Source organism: Talpa occidentalis, unplaced genomic scaffold, assembly GCF_014898055.3.
Source record: "Talpa occidentalis isolate TD23 unplaced genomic scaffold, MPIMG_talOcc4v2.1 talOcc4.7, whole genome shotgun sequence".
Taxonomy (NCBI): Eukaryota; Metazoa; Chordata; class Mammalia; order Eulipotyphla; family Talpidae; genus Talpa; species Talpa occidentalis.
The window spans coordinates 2,863,472-2,878,361 of NW_023605083.1; the positions used below are offsets into that span (position 1 = coordinate 2,863,472).

The following is a 14,890-nucleotide window of genomic DNA, read 5'->3' on the forward strand; positions in this document are numbered from 1 at the left end:
GATTTCTCTAGGGGTTCTAGGTGAGTTGAAGTCCAGGGTTTTATGTAAAATCGAGTTATGGGGATTCATGATTTTTAGGGCATGTTAGGTTTTTCTTCAGACTACATTTTCATTTTAAGTTACCCTCAATAGAAGCCCCAAATTAAATTTTTTGGTGTTGTCACTGCTGCGTGTGTTAAGCAGCCGCGCTATCAGACTCAGGGGCCAGCCGGACCTGTGGAGATTCTCTCTTGTTGTCGGAGACTTGCAACTCTTCCATTTTCTGCTCACAGAACTGTGGGACATACTTTCCTATTCATATTAATTGGATTTTAAAGTGACCTTGTCCGTGCTATTGATTTGAATTAAAATTTTCTACATCAAGGTCAAGTCAGCACACATCCTACAGTTAAAATATTAAAAAGCCAAGTGCTGCCTAACAGGAGTATCGACAGAAGAGGTGGCACTGTCACAGGGCGGCCACGGCAGCCACAGAGGGCACCGTGGCACCATGCCGATACAGGCGGCCGTGACGGGCCTGCATGGGCACCGCCTCTCCTGGGTTACCCTGCCCCTTCCGAGGGGCGGTTCCTGCTCAAGTCCATGAACCCCCGTTCGGGAGAGGGTGGCCCTGAGCACCTCAGCCCAGATGACACTGCTCGGGCGGGGGCTTTAGCTCATCTGAACTCATCCAGGGCACTTGACCGTGGCGATCCGTTAGGATCATTCATGACGTGACCTTCCAGCCCAGGCCTCAGCTTTGAGTCCCAGACTGGGAACTGCTGTGGAGATGCTTCACCAGACCCCTAAATGGAATGAAAGGGAAGGGGCTCCCCTCTGTCTCCCCCTTTCCTTCCTCCTGTCATCTCCATGGAGAGCAATACCGTCGACCTGATGCATGAGCCAGAAACCCGGAACTTCCTTGGTTCCCCCGCTTCCCGCCCGTCTGTCAGCATCGCACCCGGTGTCTGTGATCTGCGCTTCTCACCCTCTCTGCCACCGCCCTGAGGCTCCCCCCATTTTTCACTTGACCCCTCTATGGCGCCACGGGGGGGCCTGGTTGTAAAAGCACATGTGCAAGGACCCGTCCCTCTGCCGTCCCTCTGCTGAACGGCCGTCCCTCTGCTGAACATCCCAGCCCAGCAGATGCAAAGCCAGCGCGGCCTGCTCCTCCGCCGCCGGGGGCTCGCGCTGGCTTCTCGTGGCCTGGGCTGCCTACCCGGCGCGGGCATGGGCCTCCTGCCTGCCCCTCGCCCCGCGCTGCTGACACCACAGCCTCCCGCAGGGCGAGTGTCTGCTGGTTCCTGTCTGCACAGGGCTGCTGCTCCGTCTCTAACCCCCACCGTGTGGCACGTCGAGGCGTCCGTGACCGCTTGGGGCAGGGGCAGGAGCACCTGGTGATCAGAGCAGAGTGTCACTTCTCCACACAGGTGTTACCTAACCTGCCTCTCGCCTGTCCCCATGTCATTTCCTTCCAAACTCTGCAAGTTTTATTTACATACTTGTTTTTGTCCGTCTCCTCCACCAGACTGCTAGCGCTAGGAACGTCTGTTTCATTTATCTCTGCCTCCCGACGCCTCGCCTGCGGGTCATTGCCGCGCCTGGAAGGACGGACAGGGAGGAAGAAAGCAGCAGGGCCAGCCGTTTGCAGTCAGGGCAGCACTAGTCCCGGTGTGAGTGTCTGCCTTCCGCCCCCGCCCCAGGACTGCCACTTCCAGTTCCCAGCCGTCCCGTGTTCTCCGGCCCAGAGGAGCAGGTTCATCGGCCTGGCCCTCGTGGGCAGAGCCTTCTTGACCAGTGGCCCCTTGCTCCGGCCCCGGGCCCCTGCAGGTCGGTGCGGGGCGGGGAGGGGGGTGGGAGGGAGGACAGGCCCAACCTAGTCCAGGTGCAAGGAAAGGGTGTGTCTGTAGAAGGTGCCTCTTCGGACCTGCTAGAGAAACAGCGTCTTCGTCATGCCAGGGTCTCTGGCCGGCGCCGTGCAGGCCGTGGCTTCCTCTGCAGGCCGGGTCAGGTCATCTCTCCTCAGCTGTGCCGGCTTCATCCTCACGGGGCTGGTCCACCCTGCGCTCTCCTGGCCACATCCAGTTTAACCAAAAATAGCTAATATTAGCCACGGCAGGTACTCTCTCCGTGGGTTACAGGTGGGACCGGAGGGCGCGCGCAGACCATTTGTGAAGGGGACCAGGAGTCTTGGGGAGCAAGGTTTTGAGCCGCAGTCTCAGAGACGTAAGTGGCTGCAGGACTGCACAACCTTGCTCTCTGGTGGCCTCTGAGGGCTTGGGGCACTTGTGTGAGGCTGCGCCAGGCTGGAGAACAGGGAGGCAAGAGGCAGGCCCCCAGCCCCCTCCGCCCCCTTGCAGCTATGTCCCGAAGCTGCGGACAAGGGCCCCCCCACCCCGGCCCTTGTCATAGAGGCAGGGGGTCCCCGGGAGTCGGGACGAAGCTTCCAGGCCCTGTCTAAGAGCATCTCCAGGGAGTCCCGTGGAATGCCACTTAGGACGTGCTCTTCCACGATAAGCCAGCGCCCCTTCAGAGCGCCTCGCTGACTGCAGACACCACGCCAAGCCTTCCCGAGGCTAGCAGCCGCACCTGACACTCCTTACCCTCTGGGAGTCGGGTTGCCCCTCTGAAAATGGGGGAGTTGGAAAAACTGATTTTCTTAAGTCTTTCTAGCCTGAGAGTCCCGAGATTCCCTCGTGGTGGCCTCGCTCGGGGCCCTGCTCACCGCACACACTGCCTCTGAGTGCCGGCTGTCGGGTGCCCCCCACCTCCCTGGGATGAGGGCAGAGGAAAGTTCTCGTTCCGCACTGGAGAACTCGCTTCCCCAGCCTCCCGGAGACGTGTGCCTGTCGCCTCTACCCACTCCTTTCTGGCTTTGAAAAACAGTTCTTAATGGCCAGCAGAGCCCTCAGGGCATCTTGTTCACGCCTGTGTACCTGGAAGCTCACACCTGCGTGGCTTCATAGCCTCTGCTTCTTGAAGGTGCCTCCTCCCCCAGTGCAGGGCTCACACCTTGCCCGAGTGACAGACGCCATGTCACCCCATCACCTCCCACATGTGCTTTGTGGCCGGTCAGGGAACTGGATCTGGTCCTCGTGCAGAGAAGCTTCGGTCTCCTCACCGCCCTCGTGTCCTGGCCACGAACTGCTCGGCTCAGTGGGCCTGAGCACTCAGGGTTAAGTCATCAGCTGCTCGCCTCCTCGGCTCCCGTGGTCTGCCCGTGTAGACCCATCTCAACTACCAGGTTTATCCTCAGACCTAGGTGGCCGTGGGTGGCAGAAATGAACAAGTAACCCTGCGTGTTGTCACCTGCGCTTCCCCACCATTCCTCTCCTGTCCTGTGACTCTCCTTGGGATCGTGACCTCTGGACTCCTCTCAGTGGGATGCTGCTTGGTGGGCGACCGCTGTAAGACTGATGGAGACCGCCAGGTGCAGCCCCCTGCCCAGTACACAGCTCGCCCTGACAGCAGCCCGGCAGCGACAGCTCCCGGAACGGTGGTGCCCGGCTGGAGCCAACCGCCTCCTTCGCAAGGGTGCGTGGTCCTGGTACGGAAGCAGCGCCTCCTGTGACTCTACACAACTTGCCATTTAGCACTCCCGGGACGGCGCAGGAGGAGCAGTGAGCGGGCTGCGCCGTGTAGAAGTGTTACCTTGGCAACAGCAGGCCCACTCCGTTACCAGATGGCACTGGCTTTATTTGCGGTATCCCGCAGCGGTTGCAGAGAACCGACCCGGGCCCCTTCGGCAGGCGTCCTGCCCGTGACCGAGGCCGGCCATGCGCCATGTGGTGTCCGTTGGCCTGTATCTGTGCGAAGCCGTGTCAGCCCCCCCAAAGCTCTAAGGTCATTGCTGCCAGGGCCCGTGCAGGTGTGGGGAGACTAGCGAGTCCAGGGACAGGGGTGTGAGTCACGCGGCGTCTTCACAGTGGAGGACACGGGTTGCCCTTCCCACTGTGCCAGGCTCGAGGGAAACGGAGGCTGAAGCTGTCGGGCCCCGCATGGCCAGGCCCAGCCATGTGGCCATCACAGGGCCTTCCTCAGGCCCGCATTGCACAGCTGAGGCGGCAGGCACGGGAGGTGCTGGGCTTGGCCTTAGTGCTGCTGCCCCAGGCGGGTGCGGGGCTGCAGCCCAGCGCACTGGACCTTCACACCGAGTGGCCTTTGGCGTCGTCAGCAAGGTCTGGCTCAGCCAGCCCAAGTGGCAGTGCACGTCCGCCCCAAACCGCGCTGGCGCTCAGACTGCAGGCTCCCGGCTCAGCAGCCCTTCCTCGGGAGGCGCATTGTTGTTCAACCCTCAGGGCCCGCATGCGCTCGCCCCCTCCGCTGCTTCCCTAGAGTCGCCGGTGTGCTGGCAAGTTCGCCAAGCTGGAGGCCTCTCGCTCTGCTCCAGCTTTGGGGTTTACTTGGCCTCGGGTCACTTCACCCCTGCAAGTCCACACGAGCTGCCTGCCAAGTAGCCAGAACTGGGCGGTCCTGGGCCACCCCCACGCCCCTTTGTCGGCATTGCCTCGCTGGCTCCCGGCAGCCACCTGAGTGGGTGGCCTTCTCTCTCTCTGGGAGGGAGGAGACCCGCGTTCAGGGCAAGCGGGTGCCCAGCCGCGCTTTCCGGTGCCGGAGCCCACATCTGACTCCAGACACACCTGATTCCAGAGCCTCGCGATTGTGGGGGCCATTCCTTCATGACCACAGGCCAAGTCCAAAAGACCACACCTCTCTGTGCAGGAACCTGGATGAGCACCTGGTCCTTCCTGACCCCATGAAGAGGTAGACCTGACAGACTCCATGGAGACGAAGGGAACCGGAGCAAGACTTGGCACAGACCATCCGAGCCCGGCCCAGCCGCGTAGGTGCCAGTGGGAGCACTCACTTTATACGCAAGCATAGGGTAAGAAAAATGGAGAGCATCCCCCCTCATTAAGAGGCATAAAATGAAAAACAAACATGTCGGCCTTCTGCCCTGAGAGTGGTTTTGAAATACCATATCCGTCTGGAAAGAACCAGGGCCACTCGAGCAGCGGCGGCGGAGCAGCAGGAGGGCCCGGGACAAGCCCGGAGCGTGGGACGAGGCACGTGATAACAGGACTCCAGCTCGAAGAGGCACCCTCGGCCACCACAGCCATTTGAGCTCCAGGGAGAACAAGAAGTGCCTCCGATAAAGATTTGTCAATATGTTTTAATCCACGAGTTTATAACAACATGGTGGGGGGTGGCGAGTCCCCATCTGCGCTGGAAGAAAGCTCTTGAGGCGATGCAGTGTTTCAAAAACTAGTAATAAAGGGAAAGAGCGAGCATTTATCCTGCCTGCCCTGTCTCATAAACCCTACCCTGGCGCCAGAGAGCAGTTGAGGGGAGTTTTTCTTTATAAAAGTGCCCCAGCTAATAACTGAAGGCCAAAGCAGGGCGCTGGAGCAGGCGTCTGTGACCCTGGTGAGTGTGGGGCCACCCACTCCCCCACACCCAAACACCGCCTCTCCCCCATTGGCCTGAGCACCCTTGAAGTGGGCCTGGCGCGTCCCACCTCACTGCCGGCTTGCCGGCTTGCAGGAAGCTGCTGAGCAGAGTTGGGGAGCATGGAGGTACACCGCGGGGGCGCCAGCAGCAAAATCCTGACTGGAAAACTCCATGGGGGAAGTGTCCCAGCTTCTTTGGCAGATGAAGTAGGGGGGTGTCGGGGGAGGACCCCAGCTTTCAGAGGGGCTTAGGAGCACCCAGTGGCGTGCCGTTGAATGGCCTGATCCAAACCCTGGGCAAGCAAACAACAAACGTGGCATCTCAAGCCTGCCCTGGAGCTGACTGCTCTGTGGGCCAAGTCGTTCTGGAGCGTCCTTGCTGTGGGCGTGGAGGGCGTCACGCCTGCTCCGCCCAGGAGTGTGGCCCTGGGTGGCCATTGGCAGATGGTATCAAAAACCGTAGAATATCTGTGATGGCTGCCCATCCATTGATAACAATTTTGACTGGAAATTATGTATACGTCTGTATCACTGTACATAGTTTCAATTCCAAGCATGTTAAAAGTCCCAGCACCCTCTTCTTCAATAGTAAAAGGATGGAAAGGAGGCCCCAGAATGTCAACGTGATTATCTCTGCGTGGGAAGTTGAGAGTAACTTTATTCCTTTTCTCTCTCATTTTAGATTTTTCTCGTAATAAGCTTTTATTCATTAAGGTTTCAGCATTACAACTTTATTACAACTTTAAAATACCAAAATTCAGTTCTAAAAATGACAAACTTAGATCTAAAATGTCTAGTATCTTGAATGTATTTTTTTCTACATTCCATCTTAAGAAACTTGAGAAATCAGGGGCCTCCCTGGTGGCGCCAGGGGTTAAGTCTCAGAGCTATCAAACTATTGGCTGGTGGCCTGAGTTCGATCCCCAGCCAGGGAGCTGACCCACACAGCAGACCTCTCCTGTCTCCCCGCTGCTCCCCTCACCCCTCAGCAGTGTATTTCAATAGATCCACCTGTTCTGCTTCCCACTCTGTCTCTGGTGAACCTTTTCACCCCCCTGCACTTCTGGTCTACACCCCTGTTCTTGTATGCATAAATAAATAAAATAAATCTTATAAAAAAAGAAAGAAACTTGAGAAATCAGTAAGGCTATTTATCAGTGAATTAAAGTCAGCTAGGTGGGCTCTTTAAGTTGCTCTGTTAACCTGTGCCTACTAGCAGAGTTAAACTGTAGTGTTGAAGGCCTGTTGGAGGAGGGGTGCTAACCCCCCTCTGTGCTCGTGCTTGCTCAGCAAGCTTAGGGCCTAGGGCTCTAACCCAGTGCTGGCCTCCCCCGCCTTTGCTGCCTTCGTGTATGCTAGAGAGGCCCCTGCCGCCCCCCGCTGTTTGGGCGTCCTTAAACAGTGACCTCCAGCAGCCAGGGAGTGACCCGCATTGCCTGGTGTGTTAACAGCCAAAATGCTGTGCAGGTGTTTTATTATCACTCTCTTAAAAAGTACATCTTTTTCTTACCCTTTTCGATTCTTCACCATGGTAGATGGCTGCAGTGGCAACTCAGCGCAGTCCTAGCTGGCACTGAAGGACCGGGCAGAGAAGGAGCATGGTTGCTGTCGGGGGGCCAGTTGTTGAAAAAATACAAGGATTGGAGAGCCTAGAGAAGGATGCTTGGGGGCACACCCCCAGAAACAGACTGCAGGGTGGGGGCGCTGTCTGAGGCAGAAGGCGGGGCTCCCTTCAGCCACGTCTGTGCCGTCCATGCCCCTGGGTACACCCAGGGCCTGGAGGGGTGCTGTGCCCAGTCTACTTGGTGAGACCCTTCTTGTCCAGATGAGGAGGTCAACAGAGGATGGCAAGAGGGTAGGAGCCCCTGTAAGAAAGGGAGGTGCTGTGCCTGTCCTCTGTGCTCGGTGGGTCCATGAGCGCCACAGTCCAGCTTCCTGACGCTGCGCTGCGTTGGGGATTCTTAGCCCATGGCTCTGCTCTGGGTCTAGAGAGTGGACGCGCTTCGGTGTATTTCCAGGGTCATGTCTTCTTTCTGGCGGGAAACTTCAGGATTGACTTGGTCTTGCTTCTCCCGCGTTTTCACCAGCTCTCAGAAGCAGCCGGTTCCCCCAGGGACATTGGGTGCTGTACTCCGGTCCCCAAGGGAGCAGGAGGCACCCCAGCTGTGCGCCCTCAGCCCTGGCCAGGGGCATCTGAGCTAAGCTCTGAAGACCCCGGCAGGCAGAAAAGGACATCTTACTCCCGGCAGCCGCGAGTAAGCGCATAGAGCAATTCCTGAGCCTTTATCAATGTGGCTGATGCGTGGGACCCGCAGCATCTGTGTGGCCATGAGGAACGCTGGCCGCTGGAAGGCACTGCCTTGGGTACTTGCGGCGCCCACCTGACCCCTCAGCGGCCTCCTTGCGTGGACCTGCCTGCCGCGTGCGGCCCGCCTGTTGGAGGGCAAGCTTCATGCTGCGTGCGTGTGTTTTGACAGGTGACCTTGGGGAAGGTGCTGAAAGTAATCGTCGTCATGCGCAGCCTGTTCATCGATCGAACCATCGTGAAGGGCTACAATGAAAACGTCTACACGGAGGATGGCAAGGTAAGCGTCTGGCGGCTTCTGTGTTGTTTCTTCCTGTCTTTCCCGGGTCCCAGAACAAATGTTGAGGAGTCCCAGATGGATGACATTGAACACGAGCAATCATAGCCGGACCATCAGCCCGCATGGATTTATCAGGAGGAAGATGAGCGCTTCACAAACCCTCTCTCCCCCCCCCCCCGTGCATTTTTCATCAAGCTTCTGCTTTTCCCTTTAAGCCCGATGCCCTTAGTTGAATTTCTAATTTATCACCTTGGACCCTAGTTGCCTCATTAAATGTGTCTTCTGAGGAAATAGATTTTTTTTTTTTTTTGCCTAGTCATGCGGCATATCCATAGCCCAGAGTTCAGCATTTTGCTTTTCCTAGAGCTATGAGGAAGCTTCCAGTTCTTCCCACACACACCCTGGCGTCTCCCCTTTTCCTCGAGACTAGCAAGTGGCCCTTGGGACGCCGCGGAGGCCTGGCCTGCTGGATGATGCTGTGGAGAGAAAGTGCCTTCCCACAGGCCATCCACTCCGTGAGCCCCTCACTCCTCCTGGCTGCCCTGTGCAGCTCGGCAGAGCACCTCCGGGGGCTGTCAGAGCTGAGCCTTCCTTGGCCTTCAAATCCAGGGAGGAAGGAGCGGTCTGCTGCTGGGTCAGAGGGAGTCGGCCCGTTTCTTCACTGTTGGAGTTCTCAGAGGCTAGTTGGCTCGCGCGCCACTGCGTGTCCCTGCTTAGAGCATGCGGAGTTTTCCTAACTTATTTGACCACCAAACTCTTGTTTTCTTCCTTTGTGCTTTGAGCACATTGGGGCTGGCATTTTGCAGCCCCTCTGACAACTCTGACTGACAGGACAAAATCCAAGTGCCTTATGGGACATAGGAATGCCTGGTGCCCCCGGCCTGCTGGCCCTGTCCGCTCTGCCTTCCCGGCCTGCTGTGCAGCTGTGGCTCCCAGGCAAGGCCCACGTCTCACACTCGTCCTCCTGTGCCCCTGGCCGGGTGCCTGCCTTAGCAGCGCGACCCAGGGGCCCGTCTTTTGAGCCTGGCTGTGTGGGCCTGGGTGGCCTGGGTCCGCAGCGTACGGCATCCTAGGTGTGAAGTGCCGCCACATGGGGGCAGCCCTTCGCTGGCGCTGGACTCCACGTTGGGTCAGCTGTGCGCGTGGCTCACGCAGTGAGTGAAACACGACATGCCCCTGCTGTGAGCCAGGTACTAAGCAATGTGGTGGCTGAACCCTTGGTGCCCCCAGCAGCCCGTTTCCCACAGAAGGGAGCAGGGCCCCCAAGGGCAAGTGAGGTGGGTGCCCACTGTCACTTGCTACCTCGATGCATACTGCCCCCGCTGGGCTCCCTGGGCTTGGACACCACATGTTGCAGAAGGCCGCGGCATGGGTGAGGACCCTAGATAAGACCCCAGGGACGTGGGCAAGCTTATCCGGGTGGAGAAGGGGAGGGTCCAGTGAGAGGGGGAGCCTCAGAGGCAGCAGCGTGAAGCCACAGTGTGTGCAGGACGGAGGCCCCGCGCACCCCCATTTCCCTGGTGCAGGTCAGTGTGGCCCCTGCCCACAGGCGTGTGCTCAGGGAAACGGGCCCTGCACCTCACGTCTCCAGAGGGACACAGGTGGCTCCCAGCTGCTGCTTCCCATGGCTTGCGTTGGTCCAGGGGGTGACCGGCACCCTAAAACGGGGAAGAGCGAGGCCGAGAGGACTGGATCCTCTGTTACTCAAAAAGGACATGAAGCTCATTTGCCAGAGAAGCTCTCCGTGACGTGCTGCCCAGATCCCGTCCTGCGAACCTGACCAGCCCTGCTTTCCTTCCGATGATAAAAATAAACCACGCAGACGTTGTAGTGCTCTATTTTGAAGGCCGACGCTGTCCGTGTGGCCTCACGTACACTTGTGTGCTATATGCGTTCAAACATCGGTACAGTTAGTGTGCTGCAAGTCTAGTACCTCCCAAGTCCTGTAACCTCAGGAAGGCGCCCTGGAGGTGGGGGCAGCGTCTGCCGGGACCCACGCTGCTGCCTTGCACGGGAGCAGGCTGCCCGGCCACCCCGCGGCTCCCAGCCTCCCAGCGAGCACAAGGCTGGGGTGTGGCTCTCAGTGGTGGTGGGGGGAGGTGCTCAGCTTCTGCCTCTGCAGTCTGTGTCCTCCAAACCCGGAGCCCCCAGCCTGTCACCCCCTGCTGCGGGAGCGCCCCACACCACCCCATCTCCAGAATCCTGGAAAGTGGTCCCTTTGCAAACCCTTCCCCTGCCGGCCGTGTGTTTGGTCCCACACACCAGCACCCTGCATCCTCACGGAAAATCCCATGGCGCTGCAGACTCACCGCCCCTTTGCTGTAGCCAGGGCGGGCGCGAGCCATGACTCAGCAGCTCAGGGCGGGTCCGCTGAACCCCGGCCATTGTCCCCGTCCGTGCCAGTCACACCTCACGGAGGAGCCCGCGTGTCTCGGCTGAATTTATCTTACTAGGGGATTTAGGTTATGTTAATGCTATAGCTTCATTAATTACCCTGTATCGATAAAAGAAGGCAGCTTTTAGCTTCCCAGCGTAAGAGGGAGCGAGACGGACTATCAAAGGGAGCCTTCAAAGCCCGCGGAGCTGTCTCCAGGGTCATTTCTGATCCCGCATCTTCCCACTTCAAAGTTGGCTGTGTGTGTGTGTTTGGGTCGAGGGGGCTGGGGAGCTTGAATCTGATTTCTCTAATAAGTGTTGGCATCAGCCCCGTTTGATATTAGATGCAGGGAACATTCTGATTTGTTATAGCCTTTGAAATCGCTCAGACGACCTTCAGAAAAATGGCCTCTTGTTACTGGGGTGGGGGGGGGCCATTGAAAGTGGGGAAGGGGAACAGGATTAATTCAGATGCAGAGGATGCCCTGAAATTGTGCTTTCAGCAGTTTTTTAGTAACAAATGTGTGTCCTGATTGAAAGTGAAAAGTTGAAGAATAACAGACCTGTAGGCTGTGTTCTATGGTCAACCTGTTCCTGGCGTGGCCTCAGGGGAGAGCAGGCAGACTGCAGAAGAGAAGCAAGTAGGAGTGTGCGTTCTGGGAAACTCGGGGTAACCTGGAGAAACCCCTCACACGGCTGGGTTGCCGCTTTCCACCCAGCCTGCCCGGTCACCTGTTGACCTTGCGAGACAGAGCTGCTAACAAATAGAGTTGTTGGAGGTGTCAGTTTCCCATAAGTCCTAGCTGGTTGTCTGTGCTGCCCTTGGCAGTGAAGGCCCCGTCACTTCCTGACAGATGCGCAATCCCAGCTTCCACTTGCAGCTAGAGGAGGATTAGCGGTGGTGATTGTCACATCCACTGGAAGCAGATTGTCGTGTTGATCTTGGCAGGAGCACCCTGGAAGAGCTGTGACAGCTGGGACAGGGCGGTGCTCCAAGCCAGCACCTGGGGGAAGGCGGCCCTCAGCCCGTGGGGAGCTGGGCCCCTGGAGACTCTACTGCGGGCTAAATGTGTGCGCCTGGGCCAGTCCCTTCGCTTCTCTGTGCCTCAGCGTCCTCATCTGTGAATTGGAAACAATCGTGTCACCCTCTGCAGTGGCTGGTGGGTTTTAGAACAACTTCGTGATTCTGTGGGATTCGCACTCTTTCACCAGCCCTGCCTGTCCTTCGTGAGGGCGGTCTTGACGTCTGACTCAAGGGATGTGTCCACAATGATGTGGTTGGTCATCTGTGGGCTTGGTTTGCTGTCACCTGAGGAAAGACTGCACCCCCACCCCGAAAGTCCCCCTTCCCAGCCCAGAGTCCCGAGCACCTGAGGCCGCAGTCCACCCCCGGCCCTGGAAGGCTGCCTTTCCCATCTTAACACGTTTCTAAGGCTGGCCCAGAACACTGGACGGCCTTTACTTGCTTTTCCCTGACATTGTAGTTCAGAATAGCGTCTCGCTTATTGCGGTGAAAGTTTGCAGCTTCCAGAAGGCTCCTTTTTGACTGCTGCAGCCGGTGAACACCGGTAGCCATGCCTGCCTTTGCGGCAAATAAGCTGAAGCTAATAAATATTCACTTGGAACAGACCCGGCTCCCTGAAATGAATTTCTGAAATCTTCCCGGCCCTGAGGAGAGGCAGGACACTGACTCCAGAACTTTCGCTTAAATGGCTTTCTTTGGCATAAATCTAGCAGAAAATCAAGTATAAACGCCGGCTGTGCCTTCACGACAAAAGGGGAGCCCATTGTTACGGGGTCCCTTACTCACCTGCTTGCACCTGGAAGGGAGGGTGCATTGTCTCACGTCCTCATCCCAGATGGTCGGCTCTGTCCCTAGGGGCCTGAATAATATATTGGAGCTGCCTTTCACGCTTGCTCTGAATAAGCATGGCGTATTTTGAGAGCCACAGCTAGACTGGAGAGTCCACCTCTTAATTAAGACCGTGCATATTTCTCTCTAGATGAGTTTTCTAGGAAGACATTTTGCAGATACTGGAGGGTGGTTTTTTATTATTATTTCTCTTTTGACTAAAAGCTGTAACTTGCAGTCTGCATGCCGACTCCTTCTCTCTGCCATGGCCCTGTGTTTATGTCTTAGTCTGCCTGTGCGAAGTGAACAGAAAGCAGGATAAGCAACTGTGGCTTCAGATGCAAGGAGAACAGTATTAGTTCCAAGTTCAGGCGGTGATGGGACGCTTCCTAAAATTTAGATCTAGACTCATTGGCATCTCCCTGTCATCTTGGCACTGATTTGGTAGAACGAAAAGATCCAAAAGGTCATTATTCATTCTGCAATCTTAGAATAATCTTTAAACGCTGCACCGGGCTTAACCTGCTGTGCTAAGAAAGCAGCATGGGCCTGACTTCGCCCAGATACGCCCCACTGCTGACATGCTCTTCTTCAGCAGAGCTGATATCGTAGGGAATTCATTTCTGGTTTCTTTTGAGATTTCCTTCATAGTTACCTGGGGGATCAAAATGCTAACCTGTCAAGTTAAAATTCTGGCACCTGAAGATTTTTAAATTTCTACCCCATCCATTGGTTTGCATGGGGGCAGGCACTACGTTTCTAGAGCCAATGTAGCCAGAGTGACAGGAGAGGGGCAGGTGAGGGGGTTTTGGGACAAGTCCAGTAGGGCCCAGCTCGAGGTTGGGGTGGGAGGAGGGACCCATCTGAACATGCGTCCAGCCAAGTCCAGCCTTTATCTTGCTGGACTTGGATTAGCTAAGCCTTGGTCTCCAGCAGGAGCCCCCACACAGGCCAGGTGGCCTCACAATCCTCTTAACCTCCTCGACTGTCCTAAAGTTGTCAAGCACAGCAAAATGTACGTGACGCTGATGGTGAGCAGGAAGAAGTGAAGACCTCGCTGTCTGCCTGGCTGCAGCCCGGCTCTCCTTTTCTGAGGACGGTTTTCAGAAAGCAAATGTTGGTGTTTCCATCAGAACCGAAACAGCTCAGTGTGCCCCGGGTCAGCGCCACCCTCCCTTCCCGTCTTTGCCTCACAGAGTCCTCCCTCCTGGCTGCCCTCCCTCCCAGGTGCTCCACAATCAATAACACAGCAGGCTCATCCCCGAGTCTCACTTTGCACCTTGACCACCAGCCAAGCCCACGGGCAGGACCCGAGGGGTCCACTGACCAGGCGTTTCACTCGCCCTCCTATATTGAAGGTGTCGGGCGTGCTCTGGGGACACACTGCACCTCCTTGCACTCTCTCCCAGCGTGTACTGGGGCCATGCTCTTTTTACAATGCTTAGATTGTCCCAGGCTCCGGAAACAGTGACAGGGCATTGATTTGACTTAGTGCACAAAGCTGTGAGACCCAAAGGGTTTGGTTAGCACCAGCACTTGGAGCGCCCTGTGCCAGGACCAAGTGTGGCCATAGGAAGACTGGACAGGCTCCGGGCCTGCCTGCCCACAACTCCCATCAGACTTCCAGCTCCCTCATGTGCAGAGTTGGGGCTCTCTGGATCAAGGCTCCTGACATGGCTGGGCACCACAGGCAGCCAGTGCTCAGATAAGCGAGCAGATGCCAGGGTCCACTTCCAGCCTACTCATCCACACACTCCAGGGCAGGGACCCAGGAATCTCTATGTTTAAAAAAAATGATCTTCCCAGGCCTCCCTGGTGGCACAAGGGATTAAAGTCTCAGCACGATGAAGCTATCTGCAGCCACTGCAGCATGAGTTTGATCCCCAGGCAGGGAGCTACCCACATGGCGCAGCAGACCTCTCATGACTCACCCACTGCTCCCCTCAGAGTGGATTTCAGTCTGCCTGTTCTGCTCCCCACTCTGTCTCTGGTGAATCCTCTCACCCCCCGCATCTCTGGCCTATACCCAGCTCTTGTATGCATAAATAAATAAATCTTAAAAAAAAAAAAAAACTTTCCCATGGCCATGGCTTCTGGTTTGAGCACCTCCAGGTAGGCCCACCCACAGAAGCCTCTCCAGGTGACCCTGGGCTATGGGGCAGCTCTGAATGGCTGTCTTGTCATCTGGAAAGCTGGGCTTTAAGGGGCCCAGCTGCACTGGCTTGCCGTGGGGTTCAATAGCATGGGGGGGTGTTCAGTAGCATGCCATGCTGTGTAGGGCCTGGGGCAGCAGGCACACAGCCACTGGGAGCTGCAGAGACCTGTGATGCCTACAACATCCAGGTCCGTACCAAGAGAGTGTAAACAAAAAAAGTCCCTGGCAGATGAAAGCACTGTAAAAATTTTAATTTTTGAAAGGATAAAGAGAGTCAAAACAGCAGTTAAAGTAATATTTTAGACAGGGTAACTGGGAAATGCAACTCTGATAGGGTGATGTTTCAGGTAAGGGAAGGAGGGGCCTTGTGAGAGTTTGTGGGAAAAGCAGTCAAGCAAAAGGCACAGTAAGTCCAAAGGTCCTGAGGCAGGGTTGACTCTGACACCTTGAGGATTGAGGAGGCCCCAGAACTGGGAGGGGTAGGGTCAGAAAG

At 56.7% G+C, this 14,890-nt stretch overlaps 1 protein-coding gene across 1 annotated transcript in view; it reads left to right on the forward strand.

Moving 5' to 3' along the window:
- MED27 (mediator complex subunit 27) overlaps positions 1-14,890 on the forward strand; it is a 159,482-nt gene that overhangs the window by 126,597 nt on the left and 17,995 nt on the right. Inside the window, exon 5 of the mRNA XM_037492959.2 lies at positions 7,907-8,014. Within this exon, the coding sequence (XP_037348856.1) occupies positions 7,907-8,014 (108 nt within the window). The remainder of the gene's footprint in view (positions 1-7,906; positions 8,015-14,890) is intronic.